At 37.8% G+C, this 26,350-nt stretch overlaps 1 protein-coding gene across 13 annotated transcripts in view; it reads left to right on the top strand.

Moving 5' to 3' along the window:
* tenm4 (teneurin transmembrane protein 4) overlaps nucleotides 1-26,350 on the top strand; it is a 209,133-nt gene that overhangs the window by 98,189 nt on the left and 84,594 nt on the right. For 7 of the 13 annotated variants that reach the window (XM_016660825.1, XM_016660820.1, XM_016660819.1 and 4 more), the window contains 7 exons: nucleotides 2,000-2,074; nucleotides 2,312-2,410; nucleotides 4,522-4,757; nucleotides 12,692-12,856; nucleotides 16,008-16,222; nucleotides 18,559-18,769; nucleotides 25,847-25,948. In XM_016660825.1, the coding sequence (XP_016516311.1) occupies nucleotides 2,000-2,074; nucleotides 2,312-2,410; nucleotides 4,522-4,757; nucleotides 12,692-12,856; nucleotides 16,008-16,222; nucleotides 18,559-18,769; nucleotides 25,847-25,948 (1,103 nt within the window). The remainder of the gene's footprint in view (nucleotides 1-1,999; nucleotides 2,075-2,311; nucleotides 2,411-4,521; nucleotides 4,758-12,691; nucleotides 12,857-16,007; nucleotides 16,223-18,558; nucleotides 18,770-25,846; nucleotides 25,949-26,350) is intronic. The other 6 variants (XM_016660826.1, XM_016660827.1, XM_016660824.1 and 3 more) reach the window with 3 other exon arrangements.

The raw sequence follows: 26,350 nt of genomic DNA, 5'->3' as shown, positions 1-26,350 counted from the left end.
CAGACCAATATTGATTTCAAATCTGAAAACATTTTTGGGTCAGACCTGTAGAACGGAGACAATTTGACAAAATAGCAACACTGGTAAACATTTCCAATGTTCCACCTTGTGTCCTCCATCCATTTTTAGAAACTACTCGTTAAAAAAACATTATTCAAATTAGCATTTTATTTTGATGGGAAAACTACTAATAGCTATTTTTTCCACAACTGTAAATAAAACAGTCATGAAGAGACTTGTTGTCTCGTCCCTCGGCTGTTGTGAGACGGTTCATTCAACAGGAAAATGAGCATCAGTTTCAGCTGGTGGGGCAGTATAAAGTATAAGGAATGATTACACATCATCCAGCTCCAGTTAATGCTGCACAGGTATTCCCTGTGGAGCCAAAGACAGATGGTGAGGAGAGAAAATAGTTCTGCTGAAACCACAGAGTTTTATAACCCATAGCCTTAAAGAAAGATACAATTTCAAAGTAATACTGCTAAAATTGTTAGTCGTATCCTAAAGGATCCTGTAGGATTAAATTCTATTTTTTCCTCATTTAATGCCATATCATTACCTCTCTCTTACGTCTCTTAAATTAAATCTACTGATGCAAAAGGCATCAATAGGTCTCAGTTGTATGAGAGACAGTGGTAGTTGCTTGGCTCTCTTGACTTTTGCCGTTTCTTTCTTAAGAGCTTCTGCCAAGCATCCCTCCGTCATTTGCTTCATTGAACTTTGCATTCATCGTCAGAGCTGAAGCTGAGGAAAGTCCAGCGCTGAGCTCCACAGGGCATGCATCAAAATCCAGCCTTTTCTCTTGGACCACTGAACGTGTTCAGCCCTCCCATTGCATGTGGACGGTTCATTTCTCCATTGCACTGGAGGAGTACTTCCTTATGGGACGTAGCTCTCAACATGGGGAGAAAGGAGACGCAAGCCTCTAGATGTATTACAGAAGATGTGTTATTTGTAGTGCTACAGCAGTTGAGCGATAAAGTGTTGTAATTTTTCTGCTAATCAGCAGAGGCGCACCGATCAGAGATTCTGTTGCTGATTTTTGATTACAAATTTTGTGAAATTTTGTTAAACTGATTCTGACTTCTTTTTGATAACTTTAGATGTATAACTACTTTTGTCTACTTCCTGCATTCTCTGAAATGTGTCTGTCTTAAAGCTGGTTTATTTCTGCAGATAGCTGTAGGACCACAGGGAGAAAGCATAGGAGCTTTTTTTTTTTTTTCACAGATTATGTGCCATATTTTACTGCTGGGACATAGTTACAGTTTAAAGAATTATGTAAAAAGTTATTAAAAAATGTTTTTGTTAACTTGTAAAAAACATTTTGGTTTTTGTACAACCCCCCCTCCCAAAATGTATCCCAGTGTGTCCCAATCAGTTTGATTGAGATACACTGACTATCCCAATCAGTGTAAAATGCCCTGACATAATTTTTGTTTTCAACTTTTACTTCACAAAACCCTGCAATTTGACTGCTTTATATAGACTTTGTATCTCGACTGTATATTTAAAGAGAAAAAAAAACTATTATGCTCTAACTTATAGATTTATGGATTGATTTATTGTAACCATATGGGAAGCTGAAGCGATCTTTCTGATCTAAACATTCGTTAATTATTTATATTAAGATCAGAAACCAGATCAGACTGTTTAACTTCCTGCTGTTTGCAAAACAATATTAATTGTTTCTTTAGCAGTCTAAAGAAAATGCCTCCAGAGAAGGAGCTTATTACTTTTGTTTGCTTCTAATTTTATTTATTAAGACCTTATAGGCACTACAAGTAGCCAACTGCTCTTCACTGTGCAACAGTTTCCACATTGAAGAATGCTTTTATCAGCTGATTAGGGACATTCAAGAAAGGCAAATGATCTCTCGGTGCATCTCTAATGATTAGGTTTTTTTTTTCTACTTAAAATTAATACTAAAATGTTTAAAGCTAACTTTTCATATGTACAGTAAGTGATGCATTTTTGTCTTTCAACCACAACCTTAAAGGAGCCAGAATACTCTAATGTTTATCAGAGAAGAGCAAGACGCTTGCAGAGAAGGACAGGGCTCAAACAAAACAAGGTATGGAAGCGTACAAATGAGAGCAGCAAGAGTTAGATGTCATTTGTCCCACTCTTCTTTAGAAGTAGTTCCATAAGGGCCTTGGTTTCTTTGTCCCCACACCATCCGTTGTGACGCTCTTTCTTTACCTGTTGATTGGTATCGCCTGGTGATCACATTCTGTACTGGCATTTTCATGTTTTTTATTGCATGCATGTCTCACACTAGCTTCATATCCATCTTTCCACCTGTGTGTAGAAATATAGCAAAGCAGGCATTCCTTGAGACTTTGCAGGACAACTTGATTGAGATGGACATTCTGGCATCAGCACGCCACGATGCCTCGTACAACGACGGGTATGTTGCATGTTTGCTCTGTGGCTCAGAATCTGCTTTGCCATGAAAACAATGAATGCCTGTGCTATTTTTCCATCAAACATCCCCCCTGTTTGGAAACACTGTCAATCACTTTTGTGTGTCTCCTGCAGTGCTAGAATGGGTGTGTTTGTGTCTTCAGCTTTGATGCAACTCGCCTAATTTGCATCAAGTCACATTGTTGGGTTGTACTGTTCTTTTAGTAATGTCAAACATGGCCGCTTTATGAAAATTCAACTGCTAAAATAGGATGCTCAAGCTATTTGTCTTTGAGATTTACAAATAAAGTATGGTCTCTTTGACTTTCCACATCACACATTGTAAGATGACATTCAATCACACTCGTGTCACTGTCGCTCGGGAGCGTCTTGTAAACTTGTCACTGAAATGGCCTTGACAATAGTGCTGCTGTCACTGACTCTCTGATGGGCTGATCATACGGCACTTGGACACGGAGAGCTACACATGTTTTCCTGAGATAGTCAACCATGCTCTTCAAGGGCGAATAAATCTGCTTTTTACCATTCTGCAGCTTTATGTGCTTTATCTCCCCTCTGGACAGCCTTGACAACCCCACGCTTTACCTGAAGTCACACTTCCTTGAATGCGGTCACTAGTTGTGAAAATTACACTGCTTTGCAGAAGTGTTCTCACTTTTTGAACTTTTTCCCTTCCTGTCACAATATAACCACAAACTTCAATATAGTTTATTGGAATTTTATGTAATAGACCAACAAACAAAATTTACTCTCTTATTCCCCTTGACTTATTATATTGTAGAGCTGCCTTCTTTTATGGTTATAGGCTTTTGCTGTATGTCTTAAAATTTTGCAAATCTAGAGATAAAGACAGACTGAACAAATGCTAGCACTCAGTGGTGTGCACTGCTAACTAAAAAAAGTTTGTTGCGCTAATCCTAAAGCACTAATCGTAAAATATAGTTTCATTGATTTTAAAGCACTGCACCAGCACAGTATTTAGCAGAAGCTAAAGGGCTAACATGCTAACTTCAATTCAAATTATATCTGTCCTAGAAAGTCTACCACAACTGAACATCAATTTAATTTTGTTTTTTGTATGAAATAAAGTTATTGAGGGAAGAATAAGGAAACAAAACTGCTGTGAATGCTGTCTTCACCCACTACAAAATAAAAACAAAAATAAACATCTAACATCTTGAAGAACGCTCAACAGTTGATGGCCAAAACTTCAGCAGACCTAGAACTTTATTCAACTGAAAGTTTACAAAAAACACTTTAACTTTATCTGGAAGACTTAATTTAGGGGAAGTTAAATGTGCCAAATGTTTCCAAAAGTTAGCTAAATTGCTAAATAAAAATTAGCTCTGCTATTAGCGGATTAGAGGTTGTGTGCTCACCACTGTGGCTTACTATGGGGGTGAAATGTATTATTAGTTAACATCTAAGAACTACCTTTTGCCCAATTACATCTACAAGTCTTTTGGTGATGTCTCTACCAAAATGAAACATTTAAATCTCCACAGCATTCATGATTTACATGGGCAAAGGGCATGGCATGATCATGGTTGAGCACAGTATTAGTTTCCATGACACACAGCAGTTTAAATGTAGGCTAAGCTGGTCCTGCAGTGATCAGAGCAGCTTCTTTCATAGCTGCCCTTGATTGGCTTGTGGCAAACTGCATATGGAACTTAAATGGCTTTCCTTCAGCAGTGGCTTTCTTCTTGCCACTCTGAAATTCCAGCAGGTAAAGCTGTATTTGCAGCAACAGGTGGTTGTGCAAACTGTTAATCTGGTGAGGAGCTTTATATAAATTCACAGCATGCTTTTCAGATCTGATTATGTACTGCAATATGTTTGCAATATCACAGAAAATCCCAGTAAAAACACTGACATTTGTGGTTGTAACGTGACAAAATGCGGAAAGGTTGGTTAAATACTTTTGCAAGACACTGTGTATACTAACACACATTTCTTGATTTTAATGATCCATTATGTCTTTACATCTTCACTTGGAAATAAAATGACAGAAATGAAAGATTTACTTGAATTTGAAGGCATCCTTGGGTATCGCTTTCTGTCAGAGTAACATACAAAATGTGTTTTTCTCAGGCATTTCCTGTTCAAACCAGGTGGAACATCACCAATGTATTGCACAACTTCACCGGGGTACCCTCTGACCTCCAGCACGGTGTACTCGCCTCCCCCACGCCCTTTACCTCGAAACACCTTCTCTCGACCTGCCTTCAGCTTGAAGAAGCCCTACAAGCACTGCAACTGGAAATGTGCTGCTCTCAGTGCCATCCTCATCTCAGTGACGCTGCTGCTGCTGTTAGCCTACTTCGTTGGTGAGTAGCGTGTGTGTGTGTCTCTTCACCCCCCCCACACCCCAACCCTTCACTCACACGCAGACACAGGATGAGTCCGTTCTCTGCTGTATTTCTTTCATCATCCGTTTTAATGGTGTTTAGTCTCCGCCCGGAGCTCTACAAACACAGTTATATGGAGGCTTATAGATTGAGTCCTTACTCACACAAGTCGACAGAAAAAAAAAACATTATCATTCATAGATTTGGTCGGTTGAATCTGCAGATGGGCAACCGGGCGTCTCGATCTCATGAATAGGCTGGGTAGGAAATAGATTAAAAAGACATCAGCCATCACTCGAGAGACAGGGGCTGCGAGTTTAGAATATTCATCTTGCGGGGTGTGATTGACCAGCTCTCTTAGGGTCCCAGCTGGATTAGAGGCATCAACTAAGTTACGCTATTAAATCAGTTCTGCTCAATTTGTCTGCTTCCATCCTATGAGGAATTGATATTCATATCTGAGGATGCAGTCTGCAGTTTGTCTGTGTGATCCATTTGCTGAGGGGATAGAAGTATTGGTGAAAAAATCTTAGCATTTAAAAATGAAAAAGGAGGTCCAAACAAAAGAGAGTACAAATCAAACACCTTCTGTTCTATATGGCAGATGATATACAGTGATGGTGAAAAGTTTAGATTTTCACCAAAGGATTGAATGGTATGAATCTCTGACTTTTTTTATGCATTTAAACTTAATTTTTTAGGGTGAAATGACTACAGTGTAGAACTTGAGTGAATTTTTGTAGTTTGAATTGATTCTGGATTTTTTTCCTCCCCACTATTTGAAACAATTATCCACAACCTTTAATATTTGGCTCAATATCAATGGCAGAGTTTATTTAAAATGGACAGTTTCTTGGCATGGATCCAGCTTCAAAGCATAGTCCATACACTTTCAATAGACTTCAGGTGCCAGAAGCTTAATGTTAGCCTACATTAAAGACAAAAAAGAAAATGAGGTGGACTAGTAGCGGTTGCCAACATCCACAACAAGTCGCTGTGGATTATTGTCTCTGCTGCCAGAATGCTGAGCTGTTGGCATGTCTTGACAGTCATAAGACTGGGATAAATTCTATTTACCCTTATTGGTAAATACACATTTTATTTAGTCTTTTGAATGAGATTTTTGGGCAAACACTTATTTCTTAGTCAATCTAAATTGATGTTAAACTTGCTTCGCCACAGGCAGCGACAAACTAACTCAAACCTCTGTGGTAACAACGTTGTTGGACTGAAAATAACAACAGATGGGTCCAAATTAAACAAAAAGCGGGTTTTGCACCTTGTGAAAATTTTGTTTTAGTTCTTTTTACTGTTAACAAACATCTTGACTGATTTATGCCTGCAGGATGAAAACAAAGACCTTCAAAATCAAAAAGAAGATTTATAATATTTTCTGTAGAGCAATAATTCCAGGCAAAATGGGTTCAGATCCTTATATTAATTTATAACACATTTAAACAACACTTGACGTAAAGTTTTGACTTTTAAATATGCGCTGTATAATTTTTTTTAAATTAGTAATTAAAGTTCTATGGAATCCCTTGTTGTAAACGCAAGAAAACAGTTAATTCCCACTTCCTTTTATTACATTTTATACTATAAAAGTGCATCTATTTCACAGTGAATACCTTCTTAACATATAAATGGTGTCACTATTGAATCCAATCTCCCAGAGATAAAGAAAGAAATAAAGTAGCAGAATGATGATGGGGCCAGAGTTGATTTGCATGAGGGGAATAAAAGGCAGATCCCTCTGTACGGCCTTCATCAGGGAGATAAATTAATTCTTCTTCGAGGACATTTGTTATAGATATTCATTGGGCTGTAACAATTACAAAAGCTATAATTTCTGCTTCACCTTGAGGCTAAACAAGCTAAGATCTTACTCATTCCTTTGTTGGCGGTGCCACTTAAAGAGTTTAATTTAAAATTAAAAGCAGTACAAATGTAAAGTGAGAACCAATGCATTTCTTCTTGTGGCGATTATCTATTAATTAGGAACAAAAGATGTGGTTTTGACTTGGGTTTTCAGTCTGTACGTTCTGCTTGTGACCTGGCCAAAAGCCAAATCATCCTGACAGCTCCTAATCAGACAATGCAATTACACCTCGACCATCTCCTGTTACAGCATGAGTAAACATGTTGGAGACCAAACCCCACCCTCAGATTGGAAATTTCAATCAAGAACAAGAGGCATTTTTAATTAAAGGCTGATGAGAAAATACATTTAATTTCAAGTGCAGTTAATTATTGAGGCCTGTAATTGGGACCTCTGGATGAGATGTCTAATAAAGCCAATTACGGCTCATGACAGATGTTTTGACTTCAGCTTGGTTTTCTTTTTTCCACACAGCTGGGTAAATTGACCCATTTTGAAGTGCAGAAAAGGTCGGGAGTTTTTTGATGGCACTATTTTCTCTGTGGTTGCTTGCTCATTAGCACATTTGTTATACGTTCCTCATTTTAAGGTCATCAGTATCCTCCTGTGTTCACTTTCATTCACCATGGGCATCCAGTCAAGGACGAAAAGGTTGGGCCCCAGAAAATGTTTGACTTTCTGATCCTCAAACTCAAAAAAAAAACATTTCTTATAACACAGATATGTACTTTGTAATTCAGAATAAAACAGTTTGATTCCGTTTCATTTAGCCAAAACCTAATAAAATGTATCTTTTTATAGATGCAGCTTCATGAATTAAAAAACATAATTGAAAAGTTGATTTATTTCAGTTGTTCATTTCAGAAAAGCGAAACTCATATATTATATATATTCATTATAGATTTCCATCATTTATTTTAATTAGTTTAGATGATTATGGCTAGTAGCAAATGAAAACTCAATTTTCAATTAGAATTTTAAATATGACCCACTGAAAACCAATTTTAATAGAAAAGTCTCACTGTTTGACTGTGTAATGACTTACACAATCACAATGTATATATCTGACCTCATGTAGGTCCAGGTGACAATCACTTACAGCGCCGCACACAAAGATGTGTCACAAAAAGTAATTACTTTAGAAGTTGTTTACAAAGAGCTGTGTTTAAGCATTTTAATGGAAATTGAAGTGGAAGAAACAAGATGTTAGTTGACCACGGTATTCATTTGCCAGTTTTAACAGAAATTAAACATTACAGAAATGACAATGAAATATTAGCAGATATGAATGTTCAAAATATCTCCCTATGTGTGGAATAAATTACCTTTTGGATTAGATGAATCGTTTGATAATACTTTAATCAACTGAGATGTACTAATAAAACATTTGTTGTTTGTCTAATGTTTTCTAGATTTCATATCAATTTAACCATACCAATATATTAATAATAGAAAAAAATTACACATTAACAAAAAAGTAACTTTAAAAAAAACAAAAAAACAGCAAAATCAGGTGCAACTGTGAGGAGCTGCAACAGTTTAATTGCGCTAGTCTTAAGATGTGAATAGACATTGGCTGCTTTCAAATAAAAGGTTTCCTGTCATTGACAGGCATATTGATTATTGATGTCTGGGTGTAATCCAGTGGAATAATCATGCATTAATTCCAGTTAATGAAATTATTCAATCTAATTCCATTCATTTAAGAGTAAAGTAACTTCTCACAGCAGACTTACAAGAAGAAACAGACTTTAAGTCAAACTTCGGCGTTAGTGTTGTATGGAATAGAATAGAAATATCCTTTATTGTCCCTCAGTGGGGAAATTCAGGTGTTCTGTTCCAACAGCAAAGTGACAGGGAAATTTAAGCTTGGAGATTCAAACCTAAATATAGTCTGTTAAACTACTGATACGCTGTTGGTTGATGTGAATGCAGTTTAAACTCAAGACAGTTTTGGAGGCAGGTTCTTACCGGTTTAATGTTTTGTTTTGACAGAAATACAACGCGGCACTTGCTGCCTCCTATAAATTGCTGGTTGAAGAGAATTTACAAACATCACCCTCCACATTTAGTGGCACCCCTGGCAAAGATTAATTTCAGCTTTTATTGCAGTAATATAATTTTCAACTTAAAAAATGATTCATTTCTCTGAGTGGGTTTTGGTTTCGGGTTTTTGTCTTTACCTGCCTTCCTCCATGTGCATGGTGGCAAGTTGAGCTTGGGAACTGTGTCATGTCATATTTATCACCTTGGAAATTGTGGATTTAGAGACTTCTAAGCCATGTGGTTAAAAATACATGTGATTTTTTGGTTGATTGGTGGTAGCTGCAGGACTTCAGTGCTTTAATTTCAATTAATTAATTACATAGATTTAATGCATTTAAAATGTTGACACAATTAATTATTGTTGGGGTTTTTTATGGCTGGAACCTATGTATTTGTACAATGATATCCACAAACGACAGCGATGGATGACAAAGCTGCTTCTCTTGCCCCGCTTGGGCAAGAGAAGTCCCATCAGATGTTTATCTGATGGGACTTTGGAAAGACGATTCCTGAAACATTTGAAAACTGAATTGCTATAATAGCTCTTTGCATCAGTTCGGTTAAGTAACCTCAAATAATAGATTAAAAATTATAAATATACTTGATAAGTTTATATGCCTGTATATTCGATAATTTAGGAGCAACAATGGTTATGAATAGAAAATGTTGCTTATTTTTTCATTATATGAATTGCTATTAATTATTTACGGTCCCTGCAATTATCTCTAAAGGTCCACAACTAGCTTTTATATTTTCATCTTTAGATGCCTGCATTGCATTTAGGTTTTAACCTGGAAAATGACAAGAAAGTTTCTTGTCATCATTGCTTCCTTTGAACTGTGAACCAGTTAAAAAGTGCCATGAACAGGCAACAGAATCATTTACTGCTATGGCAGATGACCCGTGCGCTGACTTCCTCAGATTGACCTTTGTTCTGTAATTGGCACATGGCATGACCCAACTTCGTGCTGAGAGATAAGCGAAAGGACGGAACAACGTGTACTGACAAAGCAGAGATGCTACAAAGTGCAGTCCTCCTCACTCAGACATCTTTTCACTGCCTTCTGTCATTCTTGGTATTACATCCATTTTAGGCTATCATCAGAGGGCTTGGCAGTGTTTGCACAGTTTCTTTGCCGTTTCTCCTCCATGCTCTGCTCTTAATAAATACCTAGTAGACACTGACATGAGTCTTAAAGAATCCATTAGACTCTCCAGGGACGAATGGGGTAAAGAGTACAGCTCAGGAACACTTGATTACCGAGACATTTTGAATGACAACATACCTGGTGATTTTGCAAAGGGTTCAGCAACATAGTTGTTTTTTTTTGTTTTGTTTTGTTTTTGTTTTATTATTTTATTTTGTCAGTCAATATAATTCAACAGATCAAAAAGAATATCTTTTGGGAGCTTACAAAATGACAAACAACACCATCTGTCACTCCCCTGGTTGTCTTCCACTGACACAGTCACTTCTTCAAGCAGAATGAGCAGAGAACAGATGCTGGTACTGCAGCTGAACTCTGTTGCATTTGTGTTTTCATTGATAGATATGCACCTAACCTCCAGTTTGCCTAAGGATGTGGTATCAAATAAGGTTTTTGTTCATTAGGATTTTTCTTGGTGAATGTGTATAGAAAAGCCAATGCTTCCCTATATGTATTCTGACATTTCACACACAGAAACCAGACAAAATAACCTTCTATAACAGTTATTTCTACAGTGATTGTGTTTGCTAAACACACTTATTTGTCCATTGCTGAAAACACCTACTTTCAATCCAGACTTTCTTTCTGTGATTTAGCTCTTGTTTTGTTTTTTGTTTTTTTTACTTTGAACCTCCACAATTATTAGCATGCCTGTTTAACTTGCACTGAAATATTTCTTCACTTCTCCAACACATAACTGTGGAGGGTTTCTTTTCTTTCTTATTATTTTCAATGCTTATCTAATTCTATAGTGGTCCTAATGCTCAAAATGCTTTTTACGTTTTTATATATTGAACAGAGGTTTTTAGAATGCACAAAAGCAGATGCTTTTAACTTTAGCATAATTAGCGACTAGTAGTTAGCCACAGTAATTTCACAGAGCCTGCCGAAAAAATTAACCAGTCCAGGACACAGTTTGTTAAAAGTGCACATTATAACAGGATGGAATTGTGGGGAGGCTTAGACGTTTGCTTATGGTTGGATTGTGTTTTCTTCAAAAACAAAAAATCATTACCATACTGTAAATAAACTTATTAGGGTTTACTTATTTATTTTTTAAGCAGGAAGAGTGGCATAGCAAATTAGAATAATTGATTTTACTCTCAAGTTTCCGTAATTTGGCAGTTATTGTTTTTCAAGCTGCTGACAATATATGGAAAACCTTGCACATATTTATAATTTTGTGTATTTTATATTTATTCATTTATTTTTTATGTATTATCAATCAATCAAGTTTATTTGTTTAGCACACTTCAGTCACAAGGCAGTTCAGAGTGCTTTACATCATGAAAACGTTAAAAGCATCATAAAACATCAAATAGTTGTAAAACCACTAACAAACATTACATTTTGTCAAGTGCCATCATCAAAATCATCGGTACTTATCAAATATGATAATCAATGTTCCAGTGATTATGGGTCGAAAACAATTCGAAACAGGTTGGTGTTTAGCATTGTCTTAAAGTAGCTTAGTGTTTCAGCTGTTTTGCAATTTTCTTTCAGTTTGTTCCAGATTTGTGGTTCATAAAACTGAATGCTGCATCTCCATGTTTAGTTTTGGTTCTGAGAATGCAGAGGAGACTAGAACCTGAAGACCTGAGTGGTCTAGAGGGTTGATACAATGACAGGTCTTGAATGTATTTTGCATTAAATATCAAATATGTAAAGATAAAAATACAAATGTGATATCACAGTCTTCAGTTTCTTGTTAAACTTATTTGAAATAGAAATGCTGTAAGTGTTAAGTCACAGTCAGTGAGATGGAACATCTTACAGTGAGGTGTTTGAATGTCATTTAGAACATTTGGTTTAGCTCTAAATTTTAGGAGCTCATGTCATTATTTTATTATCACTTTCATTTTTAATCTTTTTAGCATAACCAGAAAGTGTTTAATCAACAAAAAGATAAGAAAAGTAGATGTTAGGTTTGATTCACTTGCTGATTGTCAGATGATTCAGATTAGTCAATTACAATTCAGGATAGAAAAATTAAGTTTAGGTGTTAAAACATAAAATTTGACATCATTTTATTCATTGTCCCAGAAGTACTTAGAATACACAACCTTAATTTCTCTATAGACAAAAAAATTAAATTAAATTATCGCATGCAGATGTTTATTTTGCCCCAGCTGGATTCTAAACTCTCAAGTAGTTTTCTGATTAAATTGTGTTGCTATTTGCATTGGAGGCTTAAGTGGACCAACCAAACAAAGACATGGCTGTATTGAGTGCATTGCCTTTTTCTGCTGACTGTTGCCTTCTGCGTTGGCTTTTGCCTTGGTAAGCTCATCTTGTCCATTCTCTTATTGGTGATCTGTCATGGTCAGCCCCTCCTCCTCCTTGCTGTGCTCTGCTACCATTGTTCTAAAGGACATTTCTTTTGTCGACCTTGTAAAATATCTTTGTGATTCATCTGCTTTGTTCACTCAGAACACCCCGGGTTTCTCTCTGCTGATGCGTTTTTCCCCCCCCCAGGTTTGTCCTTTGGTTTTGTAGGGAAGCATAAAGGTAATAGGGTTGGGAAAATGACAAGACACAGAGGATTGACCATGCCAGTGTTGGTGTGGAGAGACACATGTGGTCCCATGGGCTTGTGATACAATTCATCCTGTAATGTTAGTGCTCAGCACTTTGGAGAAAGAGCCATTAACCATTGAGCCGAGTCACGCATTCTTCTTCAATAAAATGTCATCCACTCTGGTTAATTTTATGGAAGGTGATTAGTTTACTCAACGGAATGCATTCAAACTATTTCTGTCTTGTTTTGTTTAATATTCCAGCCATTCACCTTTTGGGGTTAAACTGGCACCTCCAACCCATGCAGAGACAGATGTACCAGCTGTCAGAAGATAATACAAGTGGCCTACCATTCCCTACAGACTTGAGTTTACCACCGCTAGGCAACACGGGGCTGGAGATACCAGATCACAGGGGAAAAGATGACAGTAAGTACACTCTTCTGATCTTTCTTTTCAGTTTTTCATGCTATGCCTTGCAAAAGTGCAACCACAAACTTCAAATTAATTCACTTGGACACTGTGTGATAAAAACAAAAAAACACAAAAAATCAAGGAATAGAAGGTTGTTAAAGGAAATCTGCAAATTATTTCTTTTATTGTGAGAGATTTTGATAGTTAACACCCTTCACTGGATTTCATTTAGATGTTTTGGGGCAGTTGTGAGTACTCGTCACATTTTTTCTAATTTCTGTTTGTGAAAAAAGTTCAACTGTATGCCATTTGTTTCCTAATGTTGCAGAAAATCCCAATAAAATGCACAGAATCTTGTGGGTCTAAAGTGACAAAATATGGAAAAGCTCTACAATACATTTTGCAAGGCGTCATATTCTGTGAATAAAGCTACCTAAATTTGTCTGCAGTTTTCCAATGCTTGGCACAGCTCCCAATTGCGCCCTCTTTAGAAAAACACTCAACAGCAAACAAACTTCTCAAATCTTAGTTTACAGATGGCATTTCAGAGCTCATGCAAGTTTGTAATTATTTTGTCATCCAGCTTCACATTGCGCTCGCTTGTCTCCACGGTATGCACAGAGATCTGCATTGTAATCCTATAAAAGTTGTTGTAAGTGGGAAAGTGTTGTTTGTTCCTGGAGGGAGAATATGGGGCAGCTTAAGGGATGGAGTATCCAGGGGCTGGAAGGGGATTAGCCACTCTGTCCCCTTCAGAACGGATGTGATCCTTTCATCTTCCAGCTTGGACTGCCTTTCCTGGCAGCCAAAGAAAGAATGTGCTCACCCTTTGGTACCAACTGCTCAAGTCAGGGAAAGTTTTCTCTGCTCCACTCTTGAGCAAATGCCCCCAGATCTGCACCATGTGATTTGCCACAGGCGGACTACAGTAGGTGCAGGACAGGTTTATTATCATATAGATGAATCCAGGCGTTGTCTTTTTCATTTACCAGACAGCAGAAAACTGTGTTTAGGTAACAACAAGCATGACTACAGCAAAACCCCAAAGCCTGCACAGCCACAACTGCAGATAGCAAATCAATGATTGCAGTTTTTTTTAAATAGTTTCATTTTCCACTGCCATCACCAGCAACTGTGCTCAACTACCTAATGTATAATGAAGATGATGCACAGCACAGAGCCCTCTCTTCCAAACTTTTCTTTCCATCATGTCAGTATGTTAGTTGCAGAACAAAAATATTTAACTATAAGAGCCATTATCACTGGTCTCACCTTATAATTTATTTAAACAGTCTGATGAGCACACCATTAATGTGCTGCATAAATACACACACACACACACACTTTCCCTGCATGTGGAAACTGAGCTAGCGGGTTGTAGTATTATGTAAAGCCCCGATTGGGGAGTTGGGGAGTGTGCCCTGCCTTCCCTGATAAACCCCTATTGTCACTGATGGACTTTTGAGAGGACTTCCATCTGGTGTGCCACGTGTAACCTAAAGCCGTGTCTGCTTCCCTGTCCTGGGGGGAGATTGTATGGATGTCTGCTGTAGCCAGCATTGCTGCTGAAATTAGCTCATCTACAGAGTCAAACAGATGTTGCTATTTCCACTGAGTCCAATAAAAGTTGTGCTATGGAGCATATGGGGGATTTTTTGCAGGTAAATTCTCTAATACCCAAGCAGGTGATAGCAACTAAGTTCCCTCTTTAGTATAATGACTCCTTTTTCTTCTCTGTATTAAGAAGGAAGTTTTTGAGCAGTTTTTCCTCACCTCTGTCCTGTATTATTACTCTCTAACTGTAACAAAATAATAACTTTTGTTACTGTAAATATTTCTTAAACACAAATATTCCAATATTTTGGTTTTTCATTAAAAGAAAAGTCAAATTACATTAAAACAGATCCATTGCCATTTAAAAGCATTCTTCCCGTTTAAACGTATTCACATATTTTTCTCAATTACAAACCCTGTATTATTTAGGGTTTTATAGGTGCAAATATTTTGGATAAACAAATACCGTAAATGGAATTGGCATTCAGCATCCCTTACTCTACTATAATTAAATTAATAACATTTTGAGTAAAAATGTTTTTATAAGCCATTTGATTGTAGAGTCCGTCTTTGTGTTTGTTTGAAGGTTCTATCAAGGGTTTAGTCAGAAGTTCATTATAAAACATGAGTGAACAATATCAGGAAAAATATCTACATAACACCATCCTCTGTGTTAAACTGGTGGTGGCAGCTTCGGCTTTAGTTTTTAATTTTTGTATTAAAAAAAATGCATATATATTTTTTCATGTTCGATAAAATTGTCCTGACAATAGAATATGAGACAGATAATCTACAAAAGAAAAAAGCTCCTCAGCCTCCTGTCATAGGTCGTATTGCCATTTGCAGAAACACACCCTCGGTCAGAAACAACCAATCAGAGCCTGTTCACATTTTCAGGCTAGTCGATGGTTTTCTCAGATCTCCCTTTCGCAGCTTTAATAGGAAGATGAATGGAGGGTAGACTTGGAGTTGACATTCATCTTCCAGCAGGATAGAATCCTTAACACGTAGTCAGAGGTACAGTGAAATGGATTTCATCAAATCATATTCGTTTTTCAGATTCTGGACTTAAATCTAACTGAGAATCTGTGGTAAGACTTTCCATTTAATCTGACAAAGCTTGAGGTGGTTGGTATTGAGGAATGGACAATAATTTCAGCCAAGCTGATAAACACCCTACAAATCCTGTCACTGCAATTGCAGCAAAAGATAATTCTCCAGAGTTTTTACTCTGGAATTCTGCCACACTTTTGAGATTTCTATTTGTAAAAGTAATTAAGAACCATGGACTGTTTCTTTCACGTCACAGTTATGCTGAGAAAGTTGAAAGGTTCTAAGGGTATGACACCGTTTGCAAGGCACTGTATAAAATGAAATTCAGTCAGATTTTTCTCACTTATATACCATCTTCTCTCCTGTGTAACTGGTAATCACTGTCAGTGGTCAGAGAGATCATTCATTATATATTTTTTTTTCTCTGGCTGTCAGCAATGTGATTAAATGTCTGTGATATGGTCAGACTCTTTCCTCCGCAGACCGAACCTCACCGCTCCTCTGCTCTCTGGACTAATGATGTGATCTCTTTGACCGATTAACTCTGTGTGCATTGCAGGCAAATTGGACAGCTTGTTCCCGGATGACAGCTATATAGATATGGGGGAGATTGACGTGGGTCGCAAGTTCGCCCAGCAGATTCCTCCTGGTATCTTCTGGAGATCGCAGGTCTTCATCGATCATCCCATGTACCTAAAGTTTAACGTTTCACTCAGCAAAGATGCCTTAGTGGGAATATATGGAAGAAGAGGCCTTCCTCCGTCACACACACAGGTGGGAAATATTAAAATACTCATGAAATGTCATTTCTATTCTATTTTTTGTAGTATCTGTAAGTTTTGTAAATGTGCTTAGTATGCAGACTGGAAATGTCTGCATAATGAGCAGAAAAGTATGGAATTTAATTTTATCATTTGCAATTTTGGTTAGTTTTGTGTTCCCGGATTTTTTTTTTTTTTTTTTTTTTCAATACTTACCACGCCTTGTATGGTTTATATCTTTCCCTTGTGATTCAGTATGCTAAAAATAAAAATGATTCTGTCTTAAATAATTCAGACATGGTTGGCATCAACACAGAGCCAGCATTTTGGGAGACCTTTTTTTACAATAACATCGTACCTCCATCTGACCAACAAATAAATATGGCACGGTTTGGTGTTTCGGTTTTGCTAAGACCAATATTGGCTTTGTTGTGGTCAGTCATTTGGATGCACATTTTCTCTTAATCATTGATGCAAATTTACCATGTTCGCCTTCGTGTGGACTTAGCCTTAGTCATCTATTTGATTTAGTTGTCAAACCATTGGCAATTTAGTTTTCTTTAGCACAGTTTGGGCTTTGTTTCCGAATCTGCTTAACGTCAACAACTATGACCTCAGAATCTAAATTGGATTTCAAAGTTCTGTACGATATGCAGTTCATGTAGGACATAAAGTTTCCCTTTATGCTGATGATATTTGACTTTCAAACATGCATTGTTATTTTTTACCCACTCAGGTTGCTTATTAGGTTATGAAATAAAAGTGCTGAAAGTTAACTTTGCTTTTAAATTATAAGGTTCTTAAGCTGGACCTGTGTGACCACAAGATCTTAGGTAAAAGTTTTAACTGTAAAAAATATTTATTTTTAAATGAAGATTTTAATGGCAAATGCAGCAATGTCACTACCTTTTTTTTGTATACATCATAAAATGATCAGAGATCATGAATTGTGAATGAAAAAAAAATCATTCACAATTCATGATATGATAATCTTGTTCAAAATAAGCACATTTCAGTGTTAGATTTTCAAATACAGCAGGTTTAAGTTCATCCAGAAACCAGAAAAGCTGTGAAATAACCCTTTACTAGTCTGCTGAAGCTGAAACTGAAACGAGTTTCAGCATCCTGTGTCTTTATGAGCTGTTGAACAGAGAGCTACTAAAACCCCATATGCTAATTTTTTGCACTCAGATTTCACAGAATGTTCTACACACTGCTAGGAAAATTGGTCTGGAAAAGTATTGAACTTTAAAATGTAAATTTGTAGGAACCCTGCAACACTATGAAAACAGGACTTAAAATGTCTTGTCTGTTTAGTGGCAGTATATTTAAGAATTTCCTGCACTAGTGCTGTGTTTTTCTTTTTTTACACAGACAGGGTTGAATTATAAATGCCGTGCTGTGAAACAATTTACAATCATGGCCACACAGTGTAAGATTCTTCTTCTTTTTCCATTTTTTTTTCATCCAGAGAAAACAAATTGGAATACTGTTTAAAAAAGGACTAACCATGTTGGAGCGTGTCATGAATACAAACCGCTTTATAAATTTCTCAGTTGTATTATGAATCACCTTCTTTGTTGCAAAAGGAATTTATGGCAGTTTTCTTTCAGGTTCAGTACCATCAATGAATCACAAAGAGACTGGACTCATGAGCCAAGAGAAGAAGATTTTTCTTTTCACTAATTTCCCATCTATGTGTCGTACAGAATGAAATGTTGTATTGTATTAGTCATTTCTGATATCTTGCCTTGCAGACTTTAAATTTCTGCTCTGAATGCAACATAAGTTCAGCAAATTGCACATAGCATGATTTTTGTTTGCGCTAATGTCCAATCCGACTTTTTTTTATTTTTTATTATTCAGTTAAAAAATCAGGCTGGTCTTTTTTTCCCCCCTCCATTTTCACTTCAGAGAAAATAATCCAGAGTCGAGTATTCATCCAAAGACTGAGCACACGAGTCAGGATTCCTTTCATTTTGCGGATGAAAACGAAATGCTGCCTCATTGGTATTCATTGACTCTCCACTGATATGAAGCATATCAGAGCAGATGTTATTTGGTAAACACTAACTTTACATTTAATTTCCCCAGCTTTCCGTTTTTCAGTTTAATAATTTCAAACAAGACTTTCATGTCAGATATTTGGACTATGAAATTATCACAGCCCATCCAACTGAGCTGTGTCAAGGCTTAACTCAGGCTCCTCTGGAATGATGATGAGTTATTCATGCACACCAAATGATGCTCTGCTATAAAGAGGGGCTGAAAGCACTGGAGTCTCATATGTCACTCCTAATGGCATGTCTGTGGTCCATCCATCAGTTCATTCTCACTTTCTGTCTGCAGTTTGACTTTGTAGAGCTGTTGGATGGGCGGCGGCTCCTTGCCCAGGATGTTCACAGTCTGGAGGGGCCTGCAGCTCTACAGCGGAGTCTCGTACCAATCACCACACACGACACGGGCTTTATCCAGTACATGGACTCGGGCATCTGGCACCTGGCCGTCTACAACGACGGGAAGGAAACCGAAACCGTTTCCTTCCTCACCACTCCCATAGGTGAGTGCCGCGGGCTTGGCCTGCTAATGAAACCTGTAATAGCTATCCCTAATCCCTATAATACCAGCCTGCAGCACCCTGCAGCACCCTGCAGCAAACAGTGCGGAACTGGGGCAAAAGTAAAAGATATAGCTAGATTTCAGTGGCTGAGGAGAGTGTGGGTTAATCAAGGTGAAACGGAATATTACAAAATCAGGACATCAGCGCGATCCTGCCATGCCACTGAGAAGGGCGTTGAGAGATCTTAATATCCTCATTAGCCTGAGTGTCTTCCAAGCGAATCAGGGGTCCAGCGTCTGGGAAACATTTGCATACAATTCAAAGTATGATTGTCCCCTCCTGCTAGTCCCCATTTTTTGATCACGCTTTGCTCCAATTTCCATCTGCTTACCATAAATCAAAGACGGAACGATATTCCTGCGCTCTGACTCCAGAGTGGCACTCAACTGCGTTTCGCACGCATGTCCTTCTTTGTGGAGGTGACTCCGTTTTGTACGTCGCTCTTTGTTCTCCCTTAAGCGCCTTTGATTAGCGCGGCTGTATCAAGCAAGGTGTGAGAGGGCCCGAGGTGTCGACTTTCACAGGCATGGCAGCTGGGAGCTGTTCTCACATGCTCTTTAATTAAAAGCTCTCGGGCCACGGTCCATATGTGACAGTGGCTGTGCCAGGCAGCAGATCGATGAGAGGCTGTCCTCGAGTGAAGACAAGCAGGAGATGCACTGCGCCCCTCCTGCTGTTCCAACAACAACTGTAATTCAATGCTTAAAATATGATACGACATGAGAAAGGGAGGGAAGGAAGGGTGCCATGTTTGCTTTTGCTTAGTTCTTCTTGACTGAATGTGCGCAAAGCCCTCCTGTGGTTTGCATCAGAGAAAACACAGCTAGATAAAGTATTCAGTACATCGGATTGGGTGGGGCAGAGATAGTCGGGAGCAAGAATCCTGGCTCTGTTAGTTTGTGTAGGAGCCGATCTGCTCACGGGAGCTCAGAGGGAGGCAGAGGGGCCCTTCTAAAATGGGTCACCGGTTAAGTGCCCTTCAGCAGAAATTTAATCCACCGCCTGCCTGAATCGTATTGAGCTGTGGAGGGATGGAGTTGACCTTCAAATGGAGCCGCACAGGTATAGAAATATATGTGTGCAATATCCAGAACAGGCAGACGGTGAAACAGAAGCAGCATTGTTTAAGAGACACTCACGGTGAAATTATTTTAGTTGTCTCTGGCAACACCGGGTGGAAAAAAAGTGTCGCTTTACAACCTTTTGCTCGTTACATGCATTAAACGGAAGCTTTTCTTGCTGTTTACCACCATAGCAAAATACACACTTGAAACCAGATATCCTTTTTTTTCATGACTCTCTGACATTAAATCAGACTGAAATGGACCTGTTTTAGGTCAGTTAGAAATAGCCCTTTTTTCTATTTACTAAAAGGCAGAAAAGTACAATTTTGGAATTACTTTCCTTAGTTTTATAAGTACACGTGATTTTAAAATGACAGTATTATGTATTTTCCAGACACTTAGTGCCATTTTATTGCACAATAAATAACTGTTGCCTTTAGGTCTTATGAAAATGCTGTATATAGCAAACACAAATTAGAAGAAATTTGGCTTTGCAATTTGATGCCTTAAAATTGGGCTTCTGTCTCTTTAAGATGCTGCTACTTTTTCAGACTCTTTTCTTCTTTTTTGTTGTAGGAACAATAATAACATAATATAACATAAGATAAAGCTCATAATACCCCTGCTTTAAACAATTTTGAGAAGTCCAGATGGTGATATCATGTATTTGTAAGCCTATGATTAGCCTTTTTTAATAGCTTTAAGTTAATTTTAGGCACCGCTGTACATACGTTTTAATGTAATACTTCAAATAAACTACTTCCTTTGTAACATCCTTAGGAAATCCAAAGATTTCATGAAAGATATCAAGGTTACCAGACTTCTAGTTCATCCTTGAGTGTAATTTCCAGATGACTAGAGGTACCACGTTCTGTTCAAACTATTGTAAAGAAGTATAAATGTCTTTTGAATGCTGGTCTTATGAAACTAAAATTCTGCTCTTTGGCCATAAAGACCATCATTACATTTGGAGTAAAAACAAAGAAACTTGCAGCCTTCACAACACCATCTGTTAGTGGGAGAAGCATCATGTTGTGTGTTGGTGCTTATCTGCAGGAGGGACTGGAGCATTTTATAAATTTGATGGTATCATGAAGAAGAAGGATCTCAAAGCATCAGGCACAATGCTAGGGCACAAATGGGTCTTCCAGAAGGACAATGACTCTACAGCATAGTGCCAAATTACGAAATAGCTCAAGTCAGTGATTTAAAGTGGCCATATAAAAGCCTGGATATCAGTCCCATAAAAAATTGGTCAGCATAGCTGAAAAGGTGTGTGTGACTGAGGTGGACTATAAATCTGACCACCTCTGTCACAAAACCTGTGGATAAAGATCAGAACGAATGATGCCCAAAACCGATGTTATGCATTTTAAAGACAAACACTAAGGACATGCATGAACATTTCTAGGGTTTAGCATATGAACATAATTTAGGTAATTCTAACTGACCTGATACAAGAAGGTTTTTATATGATATAAGGAGCCAAAAAAATGTCATATGACAAAATTTACATGTTTATCTGAGTAACACCTTTAATCTGGGTTAAAATATGTTCTGGTGAATGTTTTGTGTTGCAACCCTCTGGAACCTGCAGCAATTTGTCCTTGCTTGCTTGAGCCAGACATGCTTTAGCTCTCCACATCTGGGGAAAGCAAAGGAAGTAAAAACCCAGCAGCAGTGTCTGTCTTTTTACCTTGACTCACTCCGTCGCTGAGGTTCTTTCTGTCTACTGCCTACCATCTTTCAAAGGTGTTGAGCGTCCTCTGAGACCGTGGCAAGTTGCTGATTAAACCGGCAGCTCCTGAACCCGGCTCTGTCCTCGCCGACTACAGAGACTCACAATAGTTAGCTCCCCTGATATGAAGGGTAATGAATTTCAATGAAGCTCAGCTTGAATCCGTGATTTATGCGTTGGCCTATGTCGAGTGTGTGGCTAAGAGATATTCATGGCCTCCCTTCCTCGCTCTCAGAGGAATCACAGCCAACAGACGTGGGCACTGTGTAATCTGCTAAACTGTGCCAGCTTTCAAAATAAGAGCACAGCGCAGTACAGGTTTGACAGGTTGTATGGTGTTTAGCATAGAAATGTGGATAATAGTTTAGCATTAATCAGATGCATCCTGATGCAGTCTGTTCCCAGAATAATTATTTCACCTGATTAGAGTTGGGCTTTTTACGAAATAACACCTCTGTATGCTACAGTGCCTTGTTTACACACCTTGAAGTTTTTCACACTTTCTCACAAAGCAGCACAAACTTTAAAGGAGCAGCGTTAGAGACTTTCTAGGCACATTGTGCCATTTTATGGCACAGACAAGTGACTTTACCTTAAATTTATATTAAAATGCTGCATGAATCAAACATAATTTGGCCTTTGTTAAGAAGCTCATACTCTTCCTGCCACTCTGCTTTCAGCATGCTGCCACAACAGTGATTCTCATTATGCCGTTTTCAATCATTCTTAGGTATGTAGGATTGAAAATGAGACAATAGGTGACACTTTATGGGAGCAAAAGTTACACCCCAAGTTTGTTTTTAATGAGGGAATAACATTATAACATGATATAAAGTAATACCCCATCTATAAGGTATTTTATTTGGATTTTATACGATAGACCAACACAAAGTTGCACAAAATCAAAGTACGGACTGAGCCTAATCAAAGTTCTTAACTAATTGCAATTGAGAATCTGGGGCAGGATTTGAAAACTGCTGACTACAGACATACTAGACATGTCCCAAAAAGGTCTTAACTGACTCTTTAATGCAAAATGCAATTTGTATTAAAAAAAAAAAAAAAACCCTGAATTTACCATCCCATCTTTGCAACATGGTGGTGACTTCATCATTCTGTGGGGAAGGTTTTCTTCATCAGAGGCTGGGTAGGAGATCAAAGTTGAAAGAAATACTCGCAGCAGTATATGCAGCAAAAAGTAGCACTATGAAGTGTTACAAGGGGAAAGGAATACAAATGCATGCAATACTTTTCTTCTAGTTTTTGTTAGAAAATGTGAAAATCATGGTATAGTTTCTCCCTTTTTCACAGTCTACTGCTTCTTCTATTAAAAAATACAGTTAAAAATAGTCCAAGTTTGTGGTTGTAAAATAAGACGATGTGAAAAACTTCAAAGGTTGTGATTACTTTCGAATGGCATCTTGAATCTTACTTTTGTAATAGTAATAACAAGTAGGAGTTTCTCATTTTGAGCAAATGCAAACACTGTATTTAATTTTTGTTACCATGACCTTTGTGGCCTAAAGATGCTGCTGGTGTTTTTGGCTTTGTGCAAAAAATCCTTGACCTCTTTGTGTACTTAGTTTGTTTAGAGGCCATCAAAAACCCACCAAACCTCAGAGTGCTTCCACCTCACCGGAGGATAGTGTTCCCTTCATCCCTTAGCTAACCCAACATGGCATAGGGAAGCCGACAGCACATTAATACAACAGGCCCCTCCTCCCTGTCTTCACAGTCCGTCTCTGGTCAGCTTGTATCGTCCTCCCTCTCTTTCTTTGTCTTTTTTCCCCCTGCCTTCTATTGCATCCTTAGTGATGATTGACTCTCCGGGGTACCGGGAAGCTGAATCCACGACTCGCGTTTCTTACTTTTTGTGTAGTACAAGAGAATCTTTGTTCAATAAGTTTTAGCCCTAGAGTGTGTGCTGCCTGCAGGCAGTGGACAAGATTGGATAGTTTTTCAGGACCATTTCAGACTTAATTTGCTGAGCATCATGTTTCTGGCCTGTGCTGCTGTCTTTGGAGATCACTGATTGGTCTTGTCTCTAATAAAAGGATGTCTCAGAGTGCAGCGCTGGAGCAAATGTTTTTAGGCAGTATATTGGACATAATTTGAGAGACAAATAAAAGATTTTTTAGACATGTTTAGGAAAAAGAATTTAGACTTGGCTTTGTTTTATTTCCATTATAAGGAAGGTTGTGATTACTTTCGAAAGGCATCTTGAATTGTAAACTCTAGTTTACAATCATGTGTCTTGCAATTGCAAATACATGAAAATGCCTTTACAAATGTCTTTACAATATGTTGAGCTATGCTCTTCACCACTTTCATTTCATTCATGATGTCCTTCACTTGGTCGTCGACTTCTACTCCAGATGCCATTGTGCTTGTGATGTGCGAAGGAAACAGGCACAGAGAAAAAATGGCTGCTGACTCTGTAATATTCAAGGTTCTTACTAAGGCCTCATTTACATGGAGATGGTTGCCACTATAACTAGACCTTTTCTGTTGCGATCCAGTGACTGGAGTCTCAGATACCCGCACTTTCTGAAATCAGGTATCAGGGTGGAACTTTTCAGGAACACCCCCTGCGGAGGAGGGAAACACACATGTACAGGACACAAGTGTGCAGGTTTTGTTCTACACATGCTATGTGTGCTTCTTAACATTTTCAGTTTAGCACATTCTGATCATTCTCTGATATGGAATATTTGTGTATTGCATGAGCACTTGGTTCATCAGAGATGGGCAATTTCCGTTTAATGCAGACACCCTATGGACCTCCGAGGCAACAAACAATGAACATGGAAACTTTGACGTCATTTTATAATCACAGCACCATCTAGTGCCCTGGCATGACAACTACAGCAGATTTAAGGTGTCCTGGCGGTCTGTGACACAGTCCTGTTTACATAAAAATAGTCTACCTCACAAAGTTTTTCCCATGAATTCACACTAAACTTTTGTGGAATGAATTTTACTTTTCAGGAACACCCCCTGAAAAGTAAAATTCAGGGGGTGAATTTTACTTCTCAGAACAGTCTGTAGCAGCCTGTTACCGACTGTTCTGAGATGCTGAGAACTTCAAATTTTGAAAAATATGGATTTCTAACACTGAGTGTAGGAACCCTGAATATAGACTTTTCACCAAGTAATGCAAATTCCACTTACAAGAGTGTTTCTTAAAAAATGGGCTACTAATAACCTAAAACAGACCTGAAATATTCGGTCTGTTTTAAAGGTTAACCACACACATTAATAGTAAACTCTGCAGAGAACTTATAAAACATTTAGATTGACATCAGTTTCATTTGAAAAGAGTACCAGTGGCATATTGAAGGGAAAAAGAAAATCCTCTAGACTTATTCTTCACACACACTCCTGCTGTGCAGCAGCATAAAGGAAACTTATACAAGGATTTAGTCCATTTTCATAATCACCATCATTGGTAGTTTGACTAAACCTCAAGGTAATCTTTATTTTAGAATGTAAAGTTTATTCATCAACTGCATTCTTGACTCGCTGCATAGCTTGGAAGTTACTATTAACTGCATTGAAAATGATCTATTTAGCATGAATTATTATGAGTCTGCTGTAAATCACTCGTTTGATTGCAGTCCAGCTACAATTAGACAAGATGCCAAGGAAAAAATCTTGTGTCCGTGTGGAATTTTAACTTCTAAATGCAAAGCTGATTTACATGTTGCCTTTAAAGACTGCAGCACTTGATGAATTGGCAGAGAAGGAATACAAAGTGTTCTTTTCAGTTTTCTCACTGTTTCTGTAAATACCTTCCCTGACAGCAGAACAAAGACACAAAGCACTGACATGAAAACGTGCAGGTTTCACAGTCGCTGACCTCATTTAAGCAATCAGTGCTTCAAATTAGGATTATCAAATGTTGCTAATGTTGGTCTTTTCGACATTTGGGTAATTTGGAAATTTTGAGAACTGGAATGATTTGTCATTTCAGTCCAGGCGTAAGTAATCACTACTTGTTCTCCCTGCCCATGAATCAGCCCATTTGTGTGGAACATAAGTAACACTCAAACAAGTTGCATGCAGTGAAATATAAACGTCGGGGCTGATGGAGCGTGTTCTCATCACTGTCATTAGCAAAGGGAAATAATCAGTAGAAGGAAATGAGTGGCATGAAATTTTCTTTTTTTTTTCAAATCACATTACTCAGAAAATCTCTTGATTGCTCTCTTGTAGATTCCATTGATGACTGTCCCAGCAACTGCTTTGGAAATGGTGACTGTGTTTCTGGAACGTGCCATTGCTTTTTAGGATTCAAAGGGCCCGACTGTGGGCGAGGTGAGTCATTTCCTGTCATAATTCACATTTATTCCCATCATTCAGATATAAATTAGGTCACTATGATAATCTCATTTATGGCTTTTATGCTTTGGGGAGAGTAATTTTTATGTTATTGTAGCATGTAATAGATTTGTAATAATTCACATATTGCAAATCAAGACCAAATTATTTATTTCTGCCTCTGTCTCTACTTGAAAAGAGCGTATCACACAAGCAAATTTACATAGTACCTGGCTAAAATTGTTTTTGTTTAATTAGTTTTATGTTTAATGCCTTAAAATGATTAGTTATGTTTAGTTTTGAAGGGAAAAATCCACAAAACTACCAGTATTGTCACCCCAAGATGTTTCTAAAAAGTACTGGTGCAGTTTTGTAGTTTATACTTTTTTTGTATTGCAA

This window comes from Poecilia formosa, unplaced genomic scaffold, assembly GCF_000485575.1.
Source record: "Poecilia formosa unplaced genomic scaffold, Poecilia_formosa-5.1.2 Scaffold299, whole genome shotgun sequence".
NCBI classification, from domain to species: domain Eukaryota; kingdom Metazoa; phylum Chordata; class Actinopteri; order Cyprinodontiformes; family Poeciliidae; genus Poecilia; species Poecilia formosa.
This window is presented reverse-complemented; position numbering and strand designations above follow the sequence as displayed.